Source organism: Gymnoscopelus microlampas, assembly GCF_963454915.1.
Source record: "Gymnoscopelus microlampas genome assembly, chromosome: 8".
In the NCBI taxonomy this organism is placed as follows: domain Eukaryota; kingdom Metazoa; phylum Chordata; class Actinopteri; order Myctophiformes; family Myctophidae; genus Gymnoscopelus; species Gymnoscopelus microlampas.
This window is the reverse complement of record NC_139945.1, coordinates 51,633,478-51,646,351: the sequence shown is the minus strand read 5'-3', so window position 1 is coordinate 51,646,351 and position 12,874 is coordinate 51,633,478. Positions and strand designations below refer to the sequence as shown.

General features: G+C 42.4%; 1 protein-coding gene across 1 annotated transcript in view; it reads left to right on the top strand.

Moving 5' to 3' along the window:
* rtn2a (reticulon 2a) overlaps positions 1-12,874 on the top strand; it is a 28,325-nt gene that overhangs the window by 4,176 nt on the left and 11,275 nt on the right. Inside the window, exon 4 of the mRNA XM_084064343.1 lies at positions 4,897-5,184. Coding sequence (XP_083920469.1) covers positions 4,897-5,184 — 288 coding nt within the window. The remainder of the gene's footprint in view (positions 1-4,896; positions 5,185-12,874) is intronic.

The window sequence follows — 12,874 nt, the reverse complement described above, 5'->3', positions numbered from 1 at the left end:
ATTTGGTGGTCCTTCCCATGAAAATATAATGAGCGCACACAGAGAGAGAGAGAGAGAACGACCGGAGTTGGTCACTGCTGTCATTTCATTTTCTAATAAACATTCATATAAGGCCAGAGAGAGAGAATGAGAGAGAGAACCACCAGAGTTTCTTAATCAAGCTCTCGGTTTTATCTTTGGCCACTGACCGTGTGTCAACAGCTGTTGCTGGTCAGGTTGTCTGCCCGCTCGGTATGCTACATCGCGATCGCGAACCTATTTGTTTCACACGCTACTTCCATCTGGGACCCCGGTAGCAGAATCGATGCAATCCCTTTTTTTAAGCTACTTGGCAAGTGATTGGATGGGACCGACAAAATAACTACTGCTGGCGCAGCTACTATACGTCATGTAGACACGTCAATATGATTGGTTGATAGACGGTGATAGACAGACGTCTATCACCGTCTATCAACCAATCATATTGACGTGTCTACATGACGTATAGTAGCTGCGCCAGCAGTAGTTCTTTTGTATACTATTCAACCATGATGAATCGTGAAAGAACGACAACGCAATAAGCGCTTCTCGATGGCGTCACATCCACGTCTCGCCAAGATCCCGCCCCTAGCAGCCGCTGATTGGTTAGCACCAGCCGTGGTGCGGAGTAGCTCTACTCTCTGAGCGAGCCCAGATGGAGGTTGTATTGTCAACCTGTGAAGTCAATACCGCCCCCATCTGGCGGAGTCAGGTTAAAATTGAATGGTTTGTTGACTCAAGTGCTGATTTTCCAGGTTTCCAGTTCTATAACTTCCATAGACTGATGTGGAATTATTTAGGGGAACTACTCCTCTGTGTGTCCAGTGACGCGACGCGTTGTTAGCTTGTAGATCTGTTCTCCAAAATTGTGACGTAAATGACGTCGGACCACTTCCGGTGCTAGTCTGGAATATTATTGCATAATAATGGAGTTTCATACAAACTGTGCATCGTGCAAGTACATTGACGGTGCGGAAAGCAGCTAGCCCGATAGGCTCTATTCACAGCAGCCATATTATGAAGACATTCACAGGTGTTACCAATTATACTAATGAAGGCTCTGTTCCATTCTGGTCAAACAGAGTCAGGGTGCTGATATTTTTTATGTTGGCCCACTGGACTCTGTTACACCAGTGGGTCTACAGTTGGGGTCCAGGGACCCTCATGGGCTTCCAAATGGCCCCTTACAGGTGTGTAACTCTGAGAGTGCACAAATGGAACCAAATGGACCCGTAAGGGTCCATTTGGTTCCATTTGTGCACTCTCAGAGTTATGGGGGTCGTGGAAATCCACTGTGCTACACTAAATGGAACAGAGCCTTCATTAGTATCATTGGTAACACCTGTGAAGGGCGGTGATAATATGGCTGCTGTGCATAGAGCCTATAGACCATATTCACACGGCGGCCATATTGGAATTTAACATTGAAAGTGCCGCCACCCGGGGTGGCTACTTTCATTGACTTCATAGAAACATGGCCGCCGTGTGAATATGGTCTATAGCCGGAATACTGAGCAATATGTGTGCAAGATGTGGAGTTATTTGGAGCACGCGTTTGCTCTGAGACCCCGGACAACGCTGACTCTGAACTCCATGGGTGTCGTCCTCGATTAGGGTAGAAGGATACTGTGTGTGTGTGTGTGTGTGTGTGTGTGTGTGTGTGTGTGTGTGTGTGTGTGTGTGTGTGTGTGTGTGTGTGTGTGTGTGTGTGTGTGTGTGTGTGTGTGTGTGTGTGTGTGTGTGTGTGTGTGTGTGTGTGTGTGTGTGTGTGTGTGTGTGTGTGTGTGTGAGAGAGAGACGGACTCTCACACTCTGACTGTCAGGGTTAGATCATCATCTGTAAGGATGAGATCATTCCTCCTTTGCTATACTGCTGATCAGGTCTGTTAGGAAACCAGACAGGGAAATTACGTCTGGTGTCTGTTACCTATAAACCATGGTGGAAAGTAACTAAGTCAGGGGCGTCACGGCCATTCACTGTGCGTACGACGCGACACCCTCACTCTCACAGATCCGTGATTTCATACCCCCCCAATTTTTTTTTTATAATAAATCGGTAAAATCAGGCAAAAATAAGTATTAAATAACCTAACCCTAACGCTAAAACCGAAATAATGTAACCAAAACACGAAAAAAACTAACAAAATCTGCCCAAAAAATGCAAAATTTTGACAGTTACAAATGTTTTTCACGATTTTTCAAAAACAGCAGATCTACAAGCTCATAGCGCGGCACTCGGTGCCGCGCTATGAGCTTGTATATCTGCTATTTTTGAATAGCTAAAGTGTAAAGTAAGGGGTGTAGTCCACCGAAAGTCCATCCCCGGCCCCCACCTTCTGAGAGTCCGTGACGTCCCTGAACTAAATACATTTACTGAAGTATTGCACTTGAGTATTTCCATTGTATTAATATACATTCTGTTATACTTCTGTTAACTCCACTACATCTCAGAGGCAAAGATTGCACTTTTATCTCCACTGCAATTATTTGACAGCTTTAGTTACTAGTCACTTTGCAGACGTAGATTATTAATACAAAACATACATTAACTGATAAGTGATGCATTATTATAGATTAAGCTACCCAGCAACACACGAGTAATTAAAATCTGCCTCGCCTCAACCAGCTGTAACAGTGAGGAACTCATTAATGCATTACTAATTACATTCCAAATGGGCCGTTATGCATGAGTGCTTCTATGTCTGGTGCTGCCAGTACATTTTGATGCCAATAGGCTCTATGCACAGCAGCCATATTGGAAAGAATATTGGGCTTCTTACTTCCTTCACAGGTGTTACCAATAATACTAATGAAGGCTCTGTTCCATTCTGGTCTCAAAGTGTGGTCCAGGGACCCTCATGGTTCCTTGAGGGGGTTCCAAATGGCCTCTTACGGGTGTGTAACTCTGAGAGGGTCCATTTGGTTCCATTTGTACACTCTCAGAGTTATGGGAGTCCTTGAAATTAAAAAGTTTGAGAACCACTGTGCTACACTAAATGGAACAGAGCCTTCATTAGTATCATCGGTAACGCCCAATTTCCTTCCAATATGGCTGCTGTGCATATAGCCTATTACTTTTGTACTTTTAAAAATGTGGAATACAGGACTTTTACGACTTTAACAGAGACTTTGTTGTATTGCTACTTTTTCTTAAGCGAGTACTTCTTCCACCACTGCCTATGTGGCAGTGGTGGAAGTACTTAGAGTGGTATATCTAAGTATTTGAAGACCAAGAAATGTCTTTGTTTTCTATTAACACATTGACCATGAGGGTAAAGTGCAGACCGTCAGTTTTGTTCAGCTATAGCAACATTTATAACGAGTGATATAATACCTTATAAGCGCATTACAGTGCGTTATAAATGCGCTTATAATGCATTTTAGACCCGACCATAATACAGTCTTACTGTTTATTGTTCTATAGAAACCATTATGCTGCGTTCACACTGTGCAGCTAGACACAACACGCTTGTTGACGTCAAGCATGCAAAACATAATGAAGGAAAGTATAAAGCCTGGGGTTAAAAACAACATGGAACTGACTGATGGAAATCATTTGTTTTCCCCCATTACATGCAGGAATAGGGTCTATGCACAGCAGCCATATTGGAAAGAAATTGGGCCTCTTCATACTTCCTTCACAGGTGTTACCATTGATACTAATGAAGGCTCTGTTCCATTCTGGTCAGGGTGCTGATATCTGCATGTTGGCTCACTAGAAACACTCCATTTTGGTTCCCAAATGGCCCCCTATGGTGGGTGTGTAACTCTGAGAGTGTACAAATGGAACCAAATGGACCCGTAAGGGTCCATTTGGTTCCACTCTCAGAGTTATGGGGGTCCTTGAAAATAAGACAACCACTATGCCACACTAAATGGAACAGAGCCTTAATTAGTATCATTGGTAACACCTGTGAAGGAAGTAAGGAAGGGGCCCAATTCATTCCCAATATGTCTGCTGTGCATAGAGCCTATTGTGTGAAGGGAGAAGGTGAGTGGAAATGGTTAAACAACACTTGGAGATGTTGTTGCGTATAGCTGCAAACACCAGGCGTCACTTTGTATCTTCATGTCACTTGCTTCCATTGAAAATGGAAGCCTGTGGTTTTGTAGCTGCCATGCGTGAACACAGAATTAACAAGCAACTGTCCCTCTTCAGAGACCCCCCCTTGCATCCTCAGGATGCTCAGACAGATGCATATGGACGGATTGATTTTAGGCATCACTACTGTATGGTATGTTCTGATAATTGAGCGTATTGTCTATTTCTCTGCCTTTTGCAGAGCAATACCAAGTATGTCCCTGCAAATACTTATACTTATATTTCTATTATACACACACACACACACACACTCACACTCACACTCTCTCACACACACACACACACACACACACACACACACACACACACACACACACACACACACACACACACACACACACACACACACACACACACACACACACACACACACACACACACACACACACTTTGTAGATTTTGAGTATTACAAAACATTACCCACTTCAGCCCTATATACATTTTGGCCATTTGAAAATAGCCGATCTACGAGCTTGTAGATCTGCTATTTTCAAAAGATTTTTTACATATTTTTTGAAAAAAAATATTTGAAAACTTGAAATGGGACATTCGGCATGAATGAGTACTTTTACTTTTGCACTTTAAGTATATCTTGATACGAATACTTTTGTACTTTTACTCAAGTAAATTTAGATTTACGGACGTTTACTTGTAACAGAGTATTTCCACATTGCAGTATTGATACTTTTACTTTAAGTAAAGACATTTAGTACTTTTTTTACACCACTGACTGTAGGTCTGAACATCTGCCCTAATCTGACTCCTGTGTCCTTTAGTATTGGGTCAGACCGAGCCTGCTCAGCCAGATGAAGCCAGTGGCAGCAGTTGCCCAGCAGCCGTCGCAGCCACGCCGCCCACCGAGCCGGAGTCTCCCGTTGCCACGGAAACCATTTCGGTCACACTGCTCACATCCGCGCGACCGAGAGGCGGAGGCAGTGGAGACACAGCGTCCGCTTCCTGCGTCGTCGCCACTGGTCAAAACACTCAGGAAGAGCTGGTCAGCGACCACTGGTTCTCAGCCCTGAATCTACCAGAGGATCCAGCCTTATGCGTCCATATAGCAGGTACAGTCCTTATTATTGCACAAATATCATGGAAGTATGTTAGAAGAAGCCTTCGGGCCAGGGGTTCCCCAGTATACGTCCGCAAGTTGCCCATTTTGGGCAATTTGGGACCCGTTTTTATATCCCATATTTTGTATTTTATTTTTACCTTTACTACAATACCCCACTCCCCAGTTTGTTTGTTTTTTCTTTTTTTTTTACTCTTTCTAACATTTTTTCATACATACCTATTCCTTTTAACCACTTACAGTGTATTAGACTCTCTATGCTACCGTCATTAAAACAGACCTTGTTGCGCTCTGTTGTCCCTCTACACCTGAATCTTAACCGAAAATAGCCGATCTACAAGCTCACAATGTGTCGCATTGCAAGCTTGTAGATCTGCTATTTTCGGCAATTGTCCCCCTCCCAGAATAGGGATGCTATGGCTCAAGGGTTTAACTCTGTCCTGTGTCCTGTGTAATGCTTCTTATCAATCAACCGTAATCAATTCTTGGGCTAAAAGAAATATCGGGTTTCACAAACGCCCTGGCCACACACCAGTGCGTTGGCCCCCAGAATAGATCTTCTCTGGAAGCCCAGAGTATTCCATTATGTCTCCATGGTAACATGCCCATGGGATTGTATGAGTGATGGGCTAATCGTAGGAAGAATATTCCTGGCCTGGCTGGTAACTAGGATTTATAGCATAAATGCAGACTTCGTCTTCGTTTGCCATATAGGAAGCAAGGCAGGTGTCTGTGTGTTTGTCCAATGTGCATTGTCCAAGCACACAGCACTCTAATAAGTGCTAGAGACAGAGAGAGAGAGAGACATAGAGAGACATAGAGAGAGAGAGAGAGAGAGAGAGAGAGAGAGCGAGAGAGAGAGCGAGAGAGAGAAACATGACCCGGGGAGTTGAAATCCATCCTGTCTTCCAATTTGGTGCCAACACTTGAAGTGGAATGTCACTCACTGTTCTTATTTTAGTGGCCCAGGGTTGGATGCACATTCCAGCCTCAGTTTGTAGTGATTTATGTGTGGTCTGGTTGGTGACAGGGAGTCAGGGTGGATTGAGTAACTAGTAAACTCAAGTGAATACAGTTTAATGTATGTTGGGCAAGTTAGTACTTTAAAATAGTAACTTGGTCACTTTACGAGTTACTGCTCTCAAAAGGTAATGGCATTCCTTTACTAGTAACTGCATTATAAAAGTAACTATTTACGTTGCTAGTTACTTTTGCGTTACCTTTTTTTCTTCAATATTAAAGGAGACACACCATGATTTTCACTTTTTTTTTTTGGGGCTCCCCAGTGTCTCTTGTACCCCAAAAAATATTTTCTTTTAACATTCAGTCATTCATTCTCATTTCAGAGATTTTCAGAATGGGCGTGTCTGAACAGGCCATTCTCAGAATGGCATGTTTGCTTACATCACGAAACTTTCTGCCCATGTATTTTGACAGACAGAATTGCTCAGTAGCACCCCTCTGCCCAACAGGACGTTTTGGTATTGCAGCTGAAAGTGCTTTATAAGCCTGAGAGAATTGACTTGGGATGAGTATATCTGAGTGTTGATTTAGGCTCAAACCTTTTGAAAATGGTTTGAGGGACATACACCATATGATATTAAATATCAAATATTTTTTTTTAATTCATGGTGTGTCTCCTTTAATGTATTTTTTGTGTGTGAACTCCACTTTCATCTATTTGTAGCTCATTGTGATGAAAAGTAGTAGATATAGGAAGCATGTCTTCAAAGCAAAGCAAAGCAAAGTTTGTTGTTTACCCAGGGTGTTGGACTAAGTGCGGAACTTATTTACAGCCAGACCCTGCATGGAAGCCTTGCTCAAGGGCTATTCAGCGGTGATTCATGATTGATGTGATGAATTGGGGAATCGAACTAGGGACCTTCCGGTATCAAGGCCGCCCCTCTAACCACTAGGCCACCGCTGCCACAACAGCATACCTTGAACACATCTTTCTGCAGCAGATGGGCTCAACATGATCGGGAACGTGCCTCCATGTTAAATCCATCGATTCATTTTGCCAGACTGTCGGAACTTCAGATATCTGTAGAATACCAGGACTACCTTTACACTTTTTATATGATAACGAATGTAAATCACTGCTGTTTGTTTATTAACAGTTAAACCAGAATTCTCTGTTAATAAACAAACAGCAGTGATTTACGTTTGGACATTGATGTTATGTGAAGTACACAACATGGTCACATATTTTGGTAGGTCACCAATTTCATTGCAACACTGCTATGGTGGAGGACAGAGGACGGTGGAGGCAAGGAGGTAGAAATTTGAGTTTTTGAATTTGGCCACTACATCCCATAGCCTAGAGGGATGATTGCTCTGCAATGGGCTAGATGGTTGTTAGGCCAAGCAAGGATAGACTGTATCTCATAGCCTGGAGGGACGATTGGTCTGTAATTGTTTAGTCTGTTATTACAGTAGGCCCAATGGTGTAACTTCATCATTTGATCAGACAGACAGACAGACAGACAGACAGTCATATGCATCGAGTATCGGGCTGGGCCAGCCTAAAACCACACGAGTAGTAATAGTATCTAAAAGAAAGGCTTAAAATACAATTGAGCATACTGTAGTTAACTCCTTGAACACCTTGGTAGTAGCATCCTCTGCCCCCCCTCCCCCACCCCTCCTCTTTCTGTAAATATGCCTTTTGATGCTACTGAGTTTTCTACCAATATGTAATTGTATTGTATGTATTATATGTGTTATATGTATTACTGATGAGTTGAGTAAACAAGTCCCCTGGGGCTTTGACTGTACTAGCTGTACTGTTAACAAACTTGTTCATAAAGTATTCAATCAATCAATCGATGCAAACCAACCACATAATAAATATAGTTCAACCTGGCAGTATAGAAATAAAGAAGTAAAGAAAGAAAGGAGATATGCACCCTCTAAATTTGTATAGTAGAACTACTACTCATATACATCCATAGGTTCCATAAAGAGCAGAAAAGAGAGAGCAAAAAAAGAAGAAACAAAAACAAAAATGGCGATATATATGATACACAGACTTACAAAACAGGCTAGGGAAACAGATTTTGTTCCTCATTAAGTCCTTTTAAGTAAATCTACTACTGAATATAAGTGAGGATAATGCCAGCATGGAAGTAGAATTGTCACTCTACTTCCATCAGGAAGTAGAGTATTGTTTGATATCATCACTGACGTCCTTGGATGCTCGTTTCTGGCTTTGGGAGAGACTTTATCCAAGATCAAAGGAATACTGCCCATGAGTGATTGATTGATTGATTGATGTACTTTATTTAGTAAGACATGAGAACAGTACATGACAGTACATGGAAGTACAAATTCGCAATACAAGGTATACTAAACTGGATAGCTCAGTTAAGCACGTAGCTTGTTTGATGCCTTATTTCAGAGTTTAGCTTTAAAGCATTCTGATGCAGTCAATTTTATTGTCTATTTTTTGTAGTGAATGGTATTGTTGCCAGTGATGTATTCATTTCTTAAGCTTGAATAGTTGTATTTATTTATATGTTTAGCCTTTGTTAGTGTTGAAAGGGGGGGGGGGGGGGGGGCTGGGACGGGTGGCGCGGTCCGGACTGGATTATTTTCAGCTGTCAATCCTTGTGGACTGCTGACAGAGCAAGGGAGAGCCAAAAACAGCTCAGACACGGGCAGCTCAGCGGGCCAGTGACACAGGCAGAGAGAGAGAGAGCGTGACTGTGTGTGTGGGGGTAAACACTGGAGCACAGACCACCAAGATGGCCAGTAAAGGTGAGACTCTGGGCTTAAAAGAGATATTAAGGAGATTATTTGAGACAGTGGTGTCGAACATGAGGCGCTTGTATTCAACATACACTCGCTGTCGGCGCTGGCTGGTGAGAGCAGAAGGGCAGTGATCGATGTCACTAAGACTGAGGCTATAGCAACCAGGGGTGTAACCGCACTTCTGTGGTAGTGGATTGTTATACTGTAGCTTTGGGCCTTTGTTGTGGTCTAATAGTATTGTCTGGCAGTCTTAACCCTAGCATCCCTATTATCGGGCGAACATTCGGACGAAAATGGCAGATCTACAAGCGTTTTGAGCTTGTAGATAGGCTATTTTCGACAAAGAGAATTGGTGTAGAGGGAAGGAAAGTACTAGTTTGGACCACTGGGAGACACCGGTCAACAAAGTATGTAGGGTTTAAGTGGATAAGGGACTGTTTGCAGAAGTGTGAGGGATTTCCTCTCATTTGTAAAGTCCCTGGAAATATAGCATCTTCAGCCAGCTAGAGGTGTGTTTGTTTGTTTTCAATTTAGTAGACTACGTGTGTCTTGTGTACAACTGTGGTGTAATTGGCCGTTGATGTGTGTTTTGATATGCTGTTGTGAGACTGCTGTAGTAGCCTGTTAGTGTAATGAGTTGACCAGCTGGTTTCTCGCATTTTCGCGCTTCCTCTTTGGGTTGTGGAATTGACACAACAGTAGAGAAGTACTGAAGAGTGTCCTACTAGTTATGTTAGCTCCTCATTGCATCCGATTAGGCTCTATATGCACAGCAGCCATATTGGACAGAAATTGGGCCCCTTCCTTGCTTCCTTCACAGGTGTTACCAATGATACTAATGAAGGCTCTGTTCCAGTTAGTGTAGCACAGTGGTTCTCAGACTTTATAATTTCAAGGACCCCCATAACTCTGAGAGTGTACAAATGGAACCAAATGGACCCGGGAGGGTCCATTTGGCAGAGTTACACCCTCTCAAGGAACCATGAGGGTCCCTGGACCACACTTTGAGACCCACTAGTATTTCTAGTGAGCCAACATGCACAATATCAGCACCCTGACTCTGTTTGACCAGAATGGAACAGAGCCTTCATCGGTATCATTGGTAACACCTGTGAAGGAAGTAAGAAGAGGCCCAATTTTTCTCCAAAAGGGCTGCTGTGCATAGAGCCTATTGGCCGACTGGTGTTTTGGTGGAGGAAATAGGTGTTTGTTCTGTACTGAGGCAATGTCTGTCAATTAACCCTCAGGATCTTTCAGTGAGTGTATAGAGGATTATATTACAGATGTAGCCATTGTAGACAGCAGTGGCATTGCAGAGCTGCTACACTGTTGTTCTGCCTCCAAGACGATTTGCTTAGAAAATCCTGCAGTGCCAATTCAGCATAAACGGAGGGGGGAGGATATCTCTACAGTACACAACAAATGTTAACGTGAAAACAAATTAACCATTTTTACACTCTCTGGACTAGATTAACACACTGGGATGTTGTTGTGTACAATGTCTACCTCAGTAGATCCAAATGTAACTGTATACAAATGTATGCTTTGTTTTCTGTCTTTTATTTTGTTATATTGAATCCAAGAGTGTCCTACTTTTGAATATTTGTATTGAATAACTCCTGACATGTGTGGGCCAGTGTTTTGAAATGACAGCAACACAAACAAATACCCATCCAATCAGCATGCAGGATACTGCGTGTGTGCATTGCATCCTATCGTGACAATGGACAGGTGTGTGCCAGAGACGTGACACTAGGGTATGAATAGAATGTTTATAAATAGGGCACCTGCTGGTAGGAATCTCTTGTCAGTGACCACCCCCCCCCCCCCCCCCCCCCCCCCCACCTGTCAGTGCTGAAACTAAGGCCTGTACAGACACGCTGAATAACAATGACCACAGACAGACAAATGCCTGCCCGCCATTATTGGACAGCACCGCATTCACAACAATAGACATACAGACTGTAATAAGAGAAACCAGCACCACTGTCATCGTGTGCCATAATTACATGCCATATCATTAGGTATAAGGCTGGGTGGGTGTTTGTACTATGGGAGGCTATTGTTTGGAGATAACGTTGGGCTGAGTCACGCATGTCTCAATGAAAGCTATCCGGTCATTTACATTACAATATATAATGACAGTTATGGCTGGGCAATATATTGATTTTATATATGATATTGTGACATAGTTATTGTCTGGGAATTTGGACTTCATAATACTGTGATACTGATATGGCAAAAGTGTTTTTTTCCTGGTTTTAATTACAATTAATTAATTATCTTATTCTGTCAAACATTTTCAAAAGTAAAAATCGCTTATAAACAACCTCACAACACATCGCATCTCTACGCATAGTGAGATTGTAGAGCTGCTATTTTTACAGTTTTTTTTACATTTCTGGCGGGTGGGGGGTGGAATTATATTATTGTCACAATACGATTTAATCATTATCATCATATTATCGATATTGAGGTATTGGGTCAAAACATATAATGATATTTTATTTGGTCCATACTCCCGAGCCATAATGATGTTACATAGTGAGTTATTCATGATTGTCGATGAGGAAAATCATTCTAGATTAGACTAGGACTGTAACTATCAATTTCTTTTGTTTGTGTTTTGCAATTATTCTATCGATTACTTTTTCGATTAATCGGACAATGGAGAAGTGCGTTTTTAAAATATTAAAAACTATATTCATATTTGATTAACCGGACCCCTACATTCTAGATTGTCCTTTATTAACATGCTAGCAGTGGCTGGAGAGAGCAGGCTATAGACACCACCTTGGAAGTTGGTTCTATGACATTCCTGGTGGCCACAGCTACAGTTATTGGGTGACAGAAAGTGAAGCCAGCCCGGGGCGTGGACGAGGAGGAGGTTGCAGAGGAAAGACTATGAAGTCTGGCAGCAGGTGTTACAAGATGTAACATTTAAATGAGTCCCTCCTCCTCCTCTAAGCCCCCCCCCTTCCACCCTTCTTTCAGGGGTCTATATTTAGTTCATGCCCAACACTCTCCACGGCCACCAGCCTGCGTCAGTCTGTAGCCTAGAAATCCCTCTCCCTCATAACTTGCGTGTCATTGACCTATGATGACCTCCGTTTGATCGCTATTGATGGCCTTACTTACTTTCACTTTGACAGCTTCAGTACCGCCCCAACACACACACACACACACACACACACACACACACACACACACACACACACACACACACACACGTTTGTATTACTATACTTGATGTGAGGACATCAATGTTTTAGAATGGTGATTTTATGAATGGCATTTTTTTTATACAAATGTTTGGCATTTGACTTTTTTTTTCTTACATTTTTTTTATCCCGCGATTTGACAGTGGCACATCTACAAGCTCACAACATGCGTTGCGTCGCGAGCTTGTAGAACTCTTAACATTTAAATGTCTAACCCTAAACCATTCCCTAACCTGAATTTTCCTAATTGTAAGCCCAACTCGGGCTTTGACCATAAAACAACAGTTTCTCTTGTGAGGACCAGGAAAATGGTCCTCACAATGACTATATCTCAAATACTATACTTCAGGGCATTTGTCATTTACATACTGTAGTATATAGTAATACAAGCACACACACACACACACACACACACACACACACACACACACACACACACACACACACACACATACGAAATGTCCCCCTAATCTGCCTGTTTTAAAGTTGTGTCCGTTGATACCATTTGTTTGGTAGTCAAGGTGATTGATTGTGAATTAGTCTGTATGCAGAATGAAACCAACGCAGTCCAAACAGACACACATAAATCACATCAATCACATCGTTGCTGTCGGGTAGAAACCTTGTCTGGCCAAAACTGTTACTTTCCAGTAAATGGAAAAAAGAACGAATAAAATCCAATGCAGTTTGTATTTAGTCGCAAGCTCT